The sequence below is a fragment of the Motacilla alba genome, chromosome 29 (genome assembly GCF_015832195.1).
Source record: "Motacilla alba alba isolate MOTALB_02 chromosome 29, Motacilla_alba_V1.0_pri, whole genome shotgun sequence".
NCBI lineage: Eukaryota > Metazoa > Chordata > Aves > Passeriformes > Motacillidae > Motacilla > Motacilla alba.
In genome coordinates, this window is record NC_052044.1 from 1,429,085 (window position 1) to 1,442,784 (window position 13,700).

Sequence of the window (13,700 nt, forward strand, 5' to 3'; positions counted from 1 at the left end):
GCAGTGCGGCCGGGTTTTACCGGCGCGTCCCGGCCGGAATGTGGCGGGAGTGTGGCCGCGATTCCTCGCGGCTGGGCCGGCGGTACTGAGGGGTTTAAGGAAGCAGCAGGGTTTGGTCCCCCTCAGGGTTATTCCACTGCGATTTCAGGATCACAGTCAGGTTTTGGGATCCAGTCGGTGGCCCCCATCATGGGACAGTTCCTCAGCCATCACTGGGGAGCACGGGAAATTCAGTGTTCCCTATAAAGCACCAACTGCAGCCAAGCATTTCTAGGAATAGGAATCTGATTTTTCCAGGATTTTTGAGGTTGAAAAATCCCTCCGAGAGCATCTAATCCAACCTTGTCCCCAGCCCAGGGCTCTGAACGGCACCTGCAGCCCTTCCTGGGACATCTCCAGGGATGGGCGCTCCAAACTCCCTGGGCAGCTCCAATTCCTGACCCCTTTTCCAAGGGGGAATTCCTGCTGGTGTTCCCCTGGGCCTCCCTGGCCCAGCCTGAGGCCGCTCCCTCTCCTCTGTCCCTGGGATAAATCCCCAATCCCCCAGCTGTCCCCTCCTGCATTGTGCAGAGCCAGAAATTCCCCTGATCCCCTTTTCCAGCTGAGCCCCTTCCAGCTCCCTCAGGATTCTCCAGCCCCTTCCCCAGCTCCGCTCCCTGCTCTGATCCCCAAACTGATTCCCAAAGCTCCAGGTACAGGACACAGCCCAGCCCAGCTCCTTCACACCCCCCGAGCTCCAACACTCCTCCCTACAACTGACAAAATATAAGATTCTTACAAGTTCTCCCTCTGCCCAGGATCAATTTTAACCCACGTGTTTTTTCTTCCTTAAAAATAAAATTCCTTCATGGAAACAGCGCTGGAAGGACTAAACAAGCAACCAGGCATCAATATTTATTAACACAAGACAAAGGAAACACAATCAATGCGTTAATGAGACACTGTCCAGCCAGGTGTTAAATTTAAAAATGTAACTAATCTAATTTTAAATAAATAAAACCTTTATACATAATTACAGAATGCCGGAGTCTGGATTGGACAATGGGAAAGAGGTTGACAGAAATAAAAGCAAAAAAAAATGAAAAAAAAAAAGCATCTAGGGCTAGAAATGATCTGGTTTTTATAACCTTGTTTTAGGACAGTTAGTAGGACACAGCTGAACTGATTTAAACCAGAAATGAAGTGCAAATTCTAACAAAACGGGACAAAACTGTCCTGTTCCCACAGCGTTTGCTCGCAGAAGATTCAGAAACAGTGAGACACACACAATATACTTCAGTCCAGTGGGAAGAATTCCCAGCTTTTCAGTTCCACTGCAGTAAAGTTGGAACCCAAGGGGCAAGAAAAGGGAATAATGTGCCCTGTGCCATCCCAGCAGCTGCAGTCACAGCAGGGCGAGAGGCTGTTTTTTGGGGAAAGCACCCAGCCCTGCCCACCTGCCAATGTCTGGAGTGAAAGATCTTGCTTTGCTCCCAAAAAATATGGAAAGATCATCCCCAGCTCCAGAGGGAGGAGTGGAATGATCTGTGGAAGGCTCGTGGCAAGGCCTGAGCAGAGCTGGGGGTGGAATTTTGGGGATTCCAGAGCCCCAGCTCCATCCCTCCTCCCCAGCACTGTGGGAAATGGATTTATAGAAAACCCTCAAAGCACTCAGGGAATTCAGGGAAGCCAAAGTGAGCAGCTTCTCCTTGTCCCTGGAATGTTCTCACATCCCACGGGCAGTGTCCTGCAGTTCTCCAGCACGCAGAAATGGAACGTGCTGGAAGATCTGGAGCACACAGGGAACTTGCAAGATAAAACCTCAGACCGTAGGAAGCTGTCAGTACCTATCCAAACAAAAAACTAAGGGAAAAAAGATAAAAAGAGAGATCAATCCAGTCACAATCAAAAATGCCATTTCAGGAATTTCACCTGCCACATTTGATGGAATTAATTCACACGTTGTTTTATTTGTGAAAAATCACCAATAAAAATAAAAGACAATCCTGGAATTGGACTTAAAATCTACTTCAGTGGACAAAAAAAAGTTTGTTGAAACCATTTATCTAAAGCCTTGAGTAAAGAAAAAGGTTCAAGACCACCAGTTTTCCCTGGAAAGGTCACACTGGAGTGAAGCTGCTTGGCCAGGCCTGGGCTGTGCAGGAAACACAAAAATGGTGACAAAGAACATGGAATAACAGGAATTTTCTGGCTGAAAGGGGAGAACAACCTTTATGCACTTTACACCCAAAATAAGCTGCAGGACCAACTGTTTTAGTTTTGACCTGCCACCGTCCCCACTTTGTGTTCAATTTGTTAAAACTAAATATATTGAAGATTTTGTGCATATTCTGCAGTGTTGGCTGATACTGTGGAAAACACAGACAAGGTTCCAAAATGTGCCCCTGAAACCCAAAGTGTTCGCAAAGAACCTTAAGTCCAGACCTGCCACAAAACTTCCAGTTCCTATTTTCCCACCGAATATTTTTCAAAAATATCATTTGAAAGGTCTGAGTTGTAAAGCTCCTGTTTTCAGTGAGGAGCCACCAGGATGCAGCAGGAGCTTTTCAAGGACACAGCTGGGGTTTGCTCGTGGATCCACTGGACTCTGTTCCAGTAACTGCCACAGGATCTTCCAAGTCCACACCATAAACCTTTTAAAAACTGCCTAAAAACTTTGCGTGAGGTAATCTGGGACGTTTGAAAAGTTTATTTACACTGTATACCACATCTGACTCAAAAAACCCTGTCGCAGGATCTGGTAGCAGCTCCCAAAGCTTCCAAAACCATATATTAGCACCCAGAGAAGTGTAATTGCTGATAAAAGATGAAGAATTTTTAAAAAAAGAGATAATTCTGAGTCAAAGCTCAACCGCCAGCTCTCTCCCAGCCCTGCTCCCCAGCAGGAAGAGCTTGTACCTGCTGCTTTCAGGTTTCTTTCTTCCCATTCCCTAATGCTGGAGCTGACACAGGATGTGGAAGGCTGGAATTGCAATTTTCACAATGGTATTTAACAATGTCTTCGCCAGAATCACTGGATCCTCCAGTTAAAGAAAAACCGTGTCCAACTTAAACCTGGAATCCTCCCGTTCTTTCAGGAATGCTTTGAGGAAAGCATTTTTGTTTGCTCCCGGGTTCCACTAAAGCCTGTTCACAGCAGTTCTGCTCTGCCTGCAGGGAGCTGAGGGAATCCCAGAGGAATGGCACAAGCAGGGAAGTCACCGGTGTGGCAGCCTCAGGAATGGTTTTCCTTTCCACACCCGGTGCCACAGGATGAGGCAGAGGCTGTCCCTCAGTTCCTTCCCTGCACTGCCATTTCTCCCCAGTTCCCTGCTGAATTCAGCCTCCTGGAGAAAGGTGTGCCTTCAAACCAAAGGGTTCCACACACTTCTGCCCAGAATAAAGATACAAACGAAATCAGGAGCCTGGGGAAGGTGGGAGCATCTCACATTGTGTCTAAGCCAATGCCATGATGCTGAGGACCACAAAAGTCACCTGTCCTTAAAAACATCAACCTTCAGCTGTCCTCACTAGCCAAGTTAATTTTCTATCTAAGCGAATTATGTATAATAATATTTACATATTTAAAATATAGGCAAAATTCTTTTTAAATTCCAGAAATCTCTATATGAATAAGTAACTCTGATTCTGTAAGTCATCGATTTGGTCATGGCACAATTGTCAATAAGTTGTGTGACCCCGTGGGATGAACAGCTCCAGATGCAAAGGAGATCATGGAGTAGGGAACTGCAGAACTCTGATGACCCTTTTCTTAATAGTTTATTATCTTAACTAAATAAACCCACCCCTTATAGAATCCTAACCCGGGATTAGATAAAAATACAAATATGTACAACGGGTGAAAAAGTAACACTACTGTAAAGGCCTTGGGGATTTTGTAGCTCACACACCTTCCCCCTCTGCAGTTCTCTAAAGCTCATGGTTCAGTAAACTGTTACAAACGTTTGCTGTTGCTTCTCCCATTTCCTTCACCCCACCAGGACTGAAACCCCCAGGACAGGAGGGAGGGGAATGTGGCAGCAACCTCAAACTTTAGATCAAGTATTAGTAATTTTCACCAGCTTCACTTCCACAGCCACCCTGATCACTCCGTGCTCCCATCACATGTTGTAGGCCACGTAAATGGGGTCCAGCTGATCCGCCAGGAAGCTGTCCCGGAGGTGCATCCGTTGTTTCTCGCCTCGGGAATTGATGGGGATGACTCCAGGGTCCACCACCACCACCACGCCCACTATCAAGTAATGCTCCTCCAGGACCACGTTGGTAACCAGAGGAACCAAATCCAGAGCCTCCTGCTCGCAGCCACACAGCTCCACCACCACCACCAGCAGGTTGGTCCAGGTGAACACAGCGCTGAAATGACAGGGGAAAAACAACACAAAACAAAGTTGTTGCCACAAAGATCCAAAGTTTCCAGTTCTTTATCCTTAGATGGATACCAGCTGCTTTGGGCTGCATTTCCAACCTAACTGCAACATGACTTGCTCCTGATGTGACAAAAACCAGACCTATCTCAGCACTACCTGTGTGAGACAGGGACCCAACGCTGCTGTCACTGACTCAGAGAGGGCTCTTTACACCCCAGAGAAGGAAATCATCATCATGTCTGTGTTGAACTAAGGCTTGTGAGGAAACACAGAGTCTGTTCTCATCTGCAGACGGGAAATCAGGTGTATGACCTGCTGATGGCAGCGCAAAAACCCCTGAATTTCCCTACTTTTTTTTTTTTCAGATAAATCCCTGCATCTTTGCCTGAACGGCTGCATTTCAGCTGGGCTAGGATGGCTCTGCTCCTCAGGAGTGTTTTACCATTCAGCAATGCTCCTGTGGGTTCGGGACACCGAGGTCTCGATGTCGATGGGGTGGTAGCGCAGCCCCCGCAGCTCCAGGGTCTCATCCAGGGCTCCCACAACATACAGGGCATCGTGGCGCTCTGGGGAGACAGGAGAGGAGGGGGAATAAATGGAATTTTGTAAATAAAAATTGTCTCTTGTGTCAGCTAAAGAATCCCAGAATGGTTTGCACTGGAAGGGACCTTAAAGCCCATCCAGTCCCACCCTCTGTGAGGGACAGGGACACCTTCCAATGTCCCAGGCTGCTCCAAGCCCTGTCCAGCCTGGCCTTGGACACTTGCAGGGATCCAGGGGCAGTCAGAGCTTCTCTGGATAACCTGTGCCAGGGCCTCACCACACTCATAGGAAAGAATTCCTTCCCAAAATCCCCTCTAACCCTGCCCTCTGGCACTTTCACTGCCCCTTGTCCTAGCACTCAAGGTTGCTCTCCATCTCTCCTGCAGCTCCTTCAGGCTGTGAGCCGTGCCCAGGCGAAACCCTTGGGGAGATTCCCATGGGAATGCCCAGGCTGCCTGCATCCCTGCCAGCTGTGCCCTCCCATGGGAATGCCCGGGCTGCCCATTTCTCTGCCAGCTGTGCCCTCCCCTGGCACACCCAGGCTGCCTGCATCCCTGCCAGCTGTGCCCTCCCCTGGGAATGCCCAGGCTGCCTGCATCCCTGCCAGCTGTGCCCTCCCCTGGGAATGCCCAGGCTGCCTGCATCCCTGCCAGCTGTGCCCTCCCATGGGAATGCCCAGGCTGCCTGCATCCCTGCCAGCTGTGCCCTCCCATGGGAATGCCCAGGCTGCCTGCATCCCTGCCAGCTGTGCCCTCCCATGGGAATGCCCGGGCTGCCTGCATCCCTGCCAGCTGTGCCCTCCCCTGGGAATGCCCAGGCTGCCTGCATCCCTGCCAGCTGTGCCCTCCCATGGGAATGCCCAGGCTGCCCCTGTCCCTGCCAGCTGTGCCCTCCCATGGGAATGCCCAGGCTGCCTGCATCCCTGCCAGCTGTGCCCTCCCCTGGGAATGCCAGGCTGCCCCTGTCCCTGCCAGCTGTGCCCTCCCCTGGCACACCCGGGCTGCCCCTGTCTCTGCCAGCTGTGCCCTCCCCTGGGAATGCCCGGGCTGCCCCTATCCCTGCCAGCTGTGCCCTCCCCTGGCACACCCAGGCTGCCTGCATCCCTGCCAGCTGTGCCCTCCCATGGGAATGCCCAGGCTGCCCATTTCTCTGCCAGCTGTGCCCTCCCCTGGCACACCCAGGCTGCCTGCATCCCTGCCAGCTGTGCCCTCCCCTGGGAATGCCCAGGCTGCCTGCATCCCTGCCAGCTGTGCCCTCCCATGGGAATGCCCAGGCTGCCTGCATCCCTGCCAGCTGTGCCCTCCCATGGGAATGCCCAGGCTGCCTGCATCCCTGCCAGCTGTGCCCTCCCATGGGAATGCCCAGGCTGCCTGCATCCCTGCCAGCTGTGCCCTCCCATGGGAATGCCCAGGCTGCCTGCATCCCTGCCAGCTGTGCCCTCCCATGGGAATGCCCAGGCTGCCTGCATCCCTGCCAGCTGTGCCCTCCCCTGGCACACCCAGGCTGCCTGCATCCCTGCCAGCTGTGCCCTCCCATGGGAATGCCCGGGCTGCCTGCATCCCTGCCAGCTGTGCCCTCCCCTGGGAATGCCCAGGCTGCCTGCATCCCTGCCAGCTGTGCCCTCCCCTGGCACACCCGGGCTGCCCCTGTCTCTGCCAGCTGTGCCCTCCCCTGGGAATGCCCAGGCTGCCCCTGTCTCTGCCAGCTGTGCCCTCCCCTGGCACACCCGGGCTGCCCCTGTCTCTGCCAGCTGTGCCCTCCCATGGGAATGCCCAGGCTGCCTGCATCCCTGCCAGCTGTGCCCTCCCCTGGCACACCCAGGCTGCCTGCATCCCTGCCAGCTGTGCTCTCCCATGGCACACCCGGGCTGCCTGCATCCCTGCCAGCTGTGCCCTCCTCTGGGAATGCCCAGGCTGCCTGCATCCCTGCCAGCTGTGCCCTCCCATGGGAATGCCCAGGCTGCCTGCATCCCTGCCAGCTGTGCCCTCCCCTGGCACACCCAGGCTGCCTGCATCCCTGCCAGCTGTGCCCTCCCATGGGAATGCCCGGGCTGCCTGCATCCCTGCCAGCTGTGCCCTCCCCTGGGAATGCCCAGGCTGCCTGCATCCCTGCCAGCTGTGCCCTCCCCTGGCACACCCGGGCTGCCCCTGTCTCTGCCAGCTGTGCCCTCCCCTGGGAATGCCCAGGCTGCCCCTGTCTCTGCCAGCTGTGCCCTCCCCTGGCACACCCGGGCTGCCCCTGTCTCTGCCAGCTGTGCCCTCCCATGGGAATGCCCAGGCTGCCTGCATCCCTGCCAGCTGTGCCCTCCCATGGGAATGCCCAGGCTGCCTGCATCCCTGCCAGCTGTGCCCTCCCCTGGGAATGCCCGGGCTGCCTGCATCCCTGCCAGCTGTGCCCTCCCATGGCACACCCAGGCTGCCTGCATCCCTGCCAGCTGTGCCCTCCCCTGGGAATGCCCGGGCTGCCCATTTCTCTGCCAGCTGTGCCCTCCCCTGTGCCAGCCCCACCTCCGCTGGCCGCCGTCAGCTCGGTGCGCCGCACGAAGCCCAGGTAGCCGGTGCGGGCCCAGAGCGTCTGCGCCGCGTCGCCGAAGCTCAGGCGGGTGTTGAAGTGGTCGGCCTGAAGGGTCTCGTTGTCGTAGATGGTGTAGTAGCCACTGGCCGTGTGGGGGCTGTTCACCCAGATCTGTGCAGGGAGGGGAGAAGGGTCAGATCCCCACGCTGCCCACGGGGAGCACCTGCCCAGTGCAGCGGGTAAAGGAGCCGCGGCGAGAAGGTTCTGGTTTTATCTGTGGTTTTTCAGATCAGAAAAATTCAGCTTGGACTTCTAAACGACCTGCAGAATCTTAAAAATGCACCTTGAGATGCAGTCTTGCAGGAACTGAGGATTCACTGAGAAAATAAATTGTGGGTTTTTAACGTGTCAAGTCCGAAATTGGATAATAATCCATCGACGCAGATCAATATACTGGGGTGTCATCAAAGAAAGGAAAGCCAAATGTAAATTATGCTATTTGGGAGCCAGTTTGCAAGATTTAGGGTGGAACAAGCTTCTTTTCAAGTGGGTTTTCTTTAAGCTTGACAGTGAAGTAATACCCAAATTCTGAACGCTCAGCAATAGTTCATCTTACAAAGGCCTGTATCACAGCTCCAAACTGTCCCCCAGCACAGAAAAGCCCAAGGAGCAGCAGGAAAAGGTCCCCAAGGAGCAACACCTGCACTTACCTCCCCAAGGTGAGAATCTCCCAGAGGCCCTTTTGTCTCTGGATTGACAATGACCACTTTGACTCCAGGCAGAATCTAAAGGGCACAAGAAGGAAATGTGCAGTTCTTGTTGGATTGTCTTCAGCATAATGAAACACACAGGCTGTTCAATAAAACACACAGGCTGTTCAATAAACACACAGGCTGTTCAATCCAGGAAGGATTGCACCCCTGGACATCACAAACAGGGATAAAACAGGCCAGGACAGGTACAGCAAGGCAAGATCAGGGTATGGATGCATCCCATGGCCCCAGGGTCACACAGGTAAGATATTCTAAACTTGATTTTCAAGAATTTGGCTAAAAAACTACAGGAAAACCTCTTTCTGTTAAGCTATGAGGGAGTAAGAGCGACAGTAAATCCCAACTACAGCCTGATTTCAAGAATACCAGAGCCCACGCTTCTGATATGGGTAATTTACTGCAAAATGGACCAATTCCCTCAACAGCTCCAGCAAAACACACTCCCAAATCAATGGGTAACTCCTTATAAACCAAACTGACTTTCCAGAGGGACAGTGTAACCCAGTGCCACCCCCTCCCATGCCACAGGACTGTCCTTCCCAGCTACAAAGGCAGTGGGAGGTGGGGAGACATGGAATTACCTTTCCAGACTCAGAGAGCAGCAGGCTCTGTGGAGCTCCTCGCTCCACCAGACGGACTCTGAAGGCCAAGAAAAAAACATTGTCAGGGAGAAAACAGAGCTGAAGTGTCTGGAGCGGTGTGAAAACTCAGCACCACTGCAGGGTTTTATACAGTTCATAAATTGGTTTAAGTGAACTTACAGTACCTGTCATGTCTCAAGGACTTCAGGTCTACATACACCGTGGTGGGATCTGGCCCCGATGTTCCCTGAGGAGTTAATATTTAAAAACCATTGATGTATTTAGAGCAGTCAGGGGAACTTCTGCCTGAGCCCAGAAACATTGCCAGGGGCTTCTTGCAGCAGAATTCCTGTGCACATTCCCCACCTTTGCAGCTGCACTAAGGGAAACCCTTCAGTAAGCAGGTGACTTTCTGGAACACCCGCGTGGGAAGGAGCCTTGGGGAGGGGGGAGACACCCCAAGCCCTCTCAGCCACCAGCCTGGAGCAACCAGGCGCTGTTTATGTGGGAATAAACAGCTCAGATCCATGTTCCACTTGTTCTGAGCATCTGTGATACGATTTGGCAGCTGAAAATGAGAGAAGCTGCTTAAATCTTGTGCCAGCTGTTCTCTGCAGGGCAGATGTTGGGCTCCAGCAATGCGTGCAGATGGGGAGTGTGGAACACAACCCAGCCTGGCATCTGGAACCTGGTGCCAGTGACCACGAGCAGCCCTGGGAAGCCTCACCTGTAAACAGATGGCCACGTTGACCCGTGAGCCAAAGGTGGTGCTCACGGCTCGGGAGGAGAGCCCGATGTCCTTGAAGAGCTTGGAGAAGGAATGAGTGAGGGCCACGCGCGGCCGCTCCTCTGCCACCACCACGCAGGTCCGGACACAGGACAGGTTAATGCCTCGGGCCTGCACACAAACACCAGGCAAAGGGCTGCAGGGGCTCCTCCGGCCCCTCTCAACAAGTTATGTTTGCTTCTTAGCCCGTGAAATTACTCAGGAAATGCAGGACAAACTCAGTCCCTGTCTTCTGAGCTATTTTCCCTCTTTCTGATTCTATTTGTAATTATAAATCATGCCTGACCAGAGCCTGGAAATGCAGCCAGAGCAAGGCATGGACTGACAGAGCTCCCTGCCCTGCCCCAGCTCTCAGCAGAGCTGCTCAGCTGAGATTTCACCTCTGGGACACTGCTTATACAGATGGAAACCAAACCCAGGCAGAATAAAGTCATCCACTGGGATTGCACGGACTCCTCAACACCACTGGCACCTGAATCCAGTATTATTTCCATGGTGAATGCTCTGGCCAGCACCAGGCAGGAGCTCCCATGTGCTGCTCACCTGGTGACACAGCCCAGGCACCTGCAGAGCTCTGTGCCAGCCAGAGAACAAGGCTGAGCCTGCATCTCACAGAGCCACAATCCAGGAAATCCCAAGGAAAAAAAACCACCTCAGGCATGACACGGAGCTATTTTTTCCCTTCTCTCATCTCCTAGGAGAACACACCTCCATTGAGCAGCTCTCCTGACATGTGCTTTCCATCATGTGCTGGTCTGAGCCTCACTGCAGACTGTTACATAAGGAATCTGCTGCAGAGCAGTGCTGGGATCCTCCCTGCTCAGGGCTGTCCTGACACTCCCTGACAGGGGCTCCCTGCACTGCCAGAGCCCCTGCTCCTCCCCAGTCCTCTCCTCTCCCAGGGAGATTTGCTTTTGGAGATTTGCTTTTGGAGCACCTCTGGCCTGGAGATTTGTGCAACAGGAAAATCTGTGTTTAACAATCATTTCACTTTGCTTTACTACCAGAGCTTCCTTAATTAATGTGACATAACACTCAGGAAATGTTTCTTACCTTTAACATTTCAACTTGGTTTCCAAGTCCCTTTGTACACAGTTCCATGACTGAATAGGAACAGAAAGTGTCCCTTATTTTATACTGGCTGACAGTAGATAACCAGAGAAAAAGATTGGATTCCAGCTCCATAGGAGGAATTAAAATTGACTGATGTCCAGAATACACACTGTGAAGAACATTAAGGGAGAAAACATTTTAGTGAAGCTTGTAGCTATCTTTAAATTAATATTTACTGTATCTGCACATTACACTCCTGCCAGTCCAAAGGCAGGTTGTGGGACTGCAGCTGAGGCAGACTGGAGCAGCAACATTTTAAAAATGCAACTTACTGTACAAGAATAACAATTTATCCACACACAAACACACACTGACAGCGAAGGAAGAGAACTGGCTCAACCCCACAGAGAACAAAACCTCCCTTATTGCAACATGTAATCAAGGAAGAAAGGGAAGAGAAGCATTCTGAAGCCAGGAATATTTGGCAGCACAAACACACATAATCAAGATGGGATAACATCTTGCTAATCTGCAGCAAAAGGGAACGTGTTGTTGTCAGTTCCAAGACAAATTCCCCCCTTACTGTAAATCAAGTCGTTCTGTAATGTCAACACGTCTGTAATGACACCCCTTTCCCATTTCCAAGCAGCCAAGAGTTAAACCTGCCCCTGTCCCCCCAGAAAGTCCTACCTGCAGAGGCACCAGAGCACAAATCCCAGCCCGCAGTAGGGGTCCAGACAAATGGCAATCTGCCGCGAGGAGTAGAGCTCACACTGGAGCTTGATGGCCCTGCACAGGCCACTGACTGCAGCGTGGGACATCTGCAACACAGGGGACACAGCTGGGAGCCCGGCACACCAGCCAGCACCCCCAGGAGAGAGCAGAGGCAGCTCCTGGAGAGCTGGTGTGCAGGCAAGGCCGTGGTTTGGTTCCTGAGCTTCCGCAGCAGGCGCAGAGACCGCAAAGCCCTGACACCAACAGTGACAGCAGCAGCTAAACTTGAAGCTGCAGTTGTTTGAGTTCCACCTCAACACGAGCAAGAACTTCCCATGGAGGTGGCAGAGCACTGGAACAGCTGCCCAGGGTGGCTGCGGAGTCTTCCTCTCTGGAGACATTCCAAACCTGTTCCTGTGTCACCTACTCTGCGTGACCCTGCCTTGGATTGGGGGATCCCCAGAGGTCCCTCCCAACCCTGACTACCCTGTGATTCCAACTCCCAACACACACGAGCATTAACAACAGCCTAAGGCTTTCCTTTTTAATTTCTTATCCTCTTTTTTCTGACTGCATCCCTCTTCTGCTCTTGGTGGAGCTCAGAGCTCTGCTGCTCTCCCAAGGCAGCTCTGCAGGGGGAGGCAGCAGCAGAATTCCTGACCCCACTGTGCACACCTGTGTCCCTCCCTGGCAGAACTCAGTGAACTGAAGCCCACAGCTTTGCTGGAAGAAAATCAGGGTCTTTGTTTAAGCTACAACTTGGAGGTGGAGGCCAAAGGGAGGGGGCTCAGAGAGTCAGGCAATACAAGACAAAATGCCCCTCTCCTAACCCGTTACTATACCTTTACTCCTGTGAGCATTCCTGTTGTGGAAACACTAAAATCTAGATATGCCAACATTTCAGGTGTGGGTGGCTTATAGATCTGGGCCAGCCTCTTCCTGGGCAAGTCATCTGTGCAAGAGAGAAACAAAGGGGTTAATTTTGGTTACTTGACTGGTATTTGAAAGGAGAACACGACTTTCAAACACCAGAGATGGAAGATGAAGCCTTCCATTAATTCTCTTTCCAGAAAAGACAGGCTAGTGCATGGCAAAACTCTTGCCAAAGCTCCTGCATAGGAAATTATTTATTCTCAGGAAAAGGCAGAAAAGACCAACTCGTCCTTGTCTTAAGCAGATTAAAGTTGTCTCCAGAAATCACTGTAATCATTTCCCATGCACAGCTCAACACAGAAGAGTTCTCAGTGAACAAGAGCACATCTTGGACAGCTTTTGTGCGTATTCCAACAAATTTTCCAGAGACTCTCAATGAAATGGGGGGCAGTCCCTTTGGAAGTCAAAGTCACCCCTCCACAGGGCTTCAAGGAGCCTCCTGGCCAGGGAGCTCACCTGTGTCAATGATGGTCGGCCAGGTTTTCACATCCACAGCACCAGCTGCCTCTCTGGACTTGAGCAGCCTCATCAAGGTCTGGGTTGTGAGGATGCAGGCGGCTTTGCTGACCTGCAAAGATGAGCACTCACTGGAACAAAGGGGCAAGAGCACGTCCCAGCAGCACTGCCGCTGCAAGAGCGGCTGTGCAGAGACTATTTTATCATCTACGGGCAGTTTCTTTCAGCAAACCTGAATTCCTTTCTCTGCCTTTTGCCCACTCTGCTCTGCTTCCCCTTCACTAAACCCCCAGGGCAGCCCAGCCTGCACAGACCCTGTCAGAACCTCTAGAGAAGGTGTCACAGCAAGATCCAGCTTTCTTCCCCATGCTGTCCCCTGCTTACTGGGCTTGGGAAGTGACTTAACTGCAGGATTTGGACTTCCCCAGCATCGAGGTGGAATTCAGGGTGGCAACACCATGTTGGTGTTCTCAGACAGCACCTGCACTCCGCGTGTGAGGAGGGGGCTCTCTCTGGCATTTCATGAAGGAGAACACTGTCCCTCAGCTCCAAGATGTGCCTCAATCCCTCTCACACAGACACCACCAGCTCGGTCCACTGTGTCACCCCTGGAGCACGAGGCTGCAGCAGTCAGAGTGGCTCTCAGGAGCCCGTGACCAATCCAGCCCAGCCTGTCACTCACCTCCACGATCATCCTCACTGTGGGCAGTGTGGCCACCAGGCTCTGGGCGTGGGGCGGGCGCACGGTGACAGGGACACAGCCCGAGTACAGGCAGCCGTAGAAGGCCGTGATGAGCTCGATGCCTGCAAGGACACCACAGCTGCACTGGGGGACACTGGGGAGGGACCCCTGGGCACAGCAGAGCGCTGCTGCTCCTCCCGTGAGCTTTCCACAGCACAGGGCAGCATCAGCAGCCCAGCAGCAAGGGCAGCACTAGGAATCTGAGAAAGCTTGGGGCAGGGAATGGGGAAAGCAACA

At 52.7% G+C, this 13,700-nt stretch overlaps 1 protein-coding gene across 3 annotated transcripts in view; it reads right to left on the reverse strand.

Moving 5' to 3' along the window:
• Positions 1–860: 860 nt before the first annotated feature.
• The window catches only part of DIP2B (disco interacting protein 2 homolog B), a 62,061-nt gene continuing 49,221 nt past the window's right edge, over positions 861–13,700 (reverse strand). For 2 of the 3 annotated variants that reach the window (XM_038164249.1, XM_038164248.1), the window contains 12 exons: positions 13,404–13,525; positions 12,722–12,833; positions 12,175–12,284; positions 11,309–11,439; positions 10,619–10,787; positions 9,506–9,676; positions 8,964–9,025; positions 8,779–8,836; positions 8,135–8,209; positions 7,418–7,595; positions 4,810–4,933; positions 4,101–4,353 (listed from right to left, as the gene is read on the reverse strand). In XM_038164249.1, coding sequence (XP_038020177.1) covers positions 4,101–4,353; positions 4,810–4,933; positions 7,418–7,595; positions 8,135–8,209; positions 8,779–8,836; positions 8,964–9,025; positions 9,506–9,676; positions 10,619–10,787; positions 11,309–11,439; positions 12,175–12,284; positions 12,722–12,833; positions 13,404–13,525 — 1,565 coding nt within the window. Of the gene's footprint in view, positions 4,354–4,809; positions 4,934–7,417; positions 7,596–8,134; positions 8,210–8,778; positions 8,837–8,963; positions 9,026–9,505; positions 9,677–10,618; positions 10,788–11,308; positions 11,440–12,174; positions 12,285–12,721; positions 12,834–13,403; positions 13,526–13,700 lie in introns of all 3 variants that reach the window. The other variant, XM_038164247.1, reaches the window with a different exon arrangement.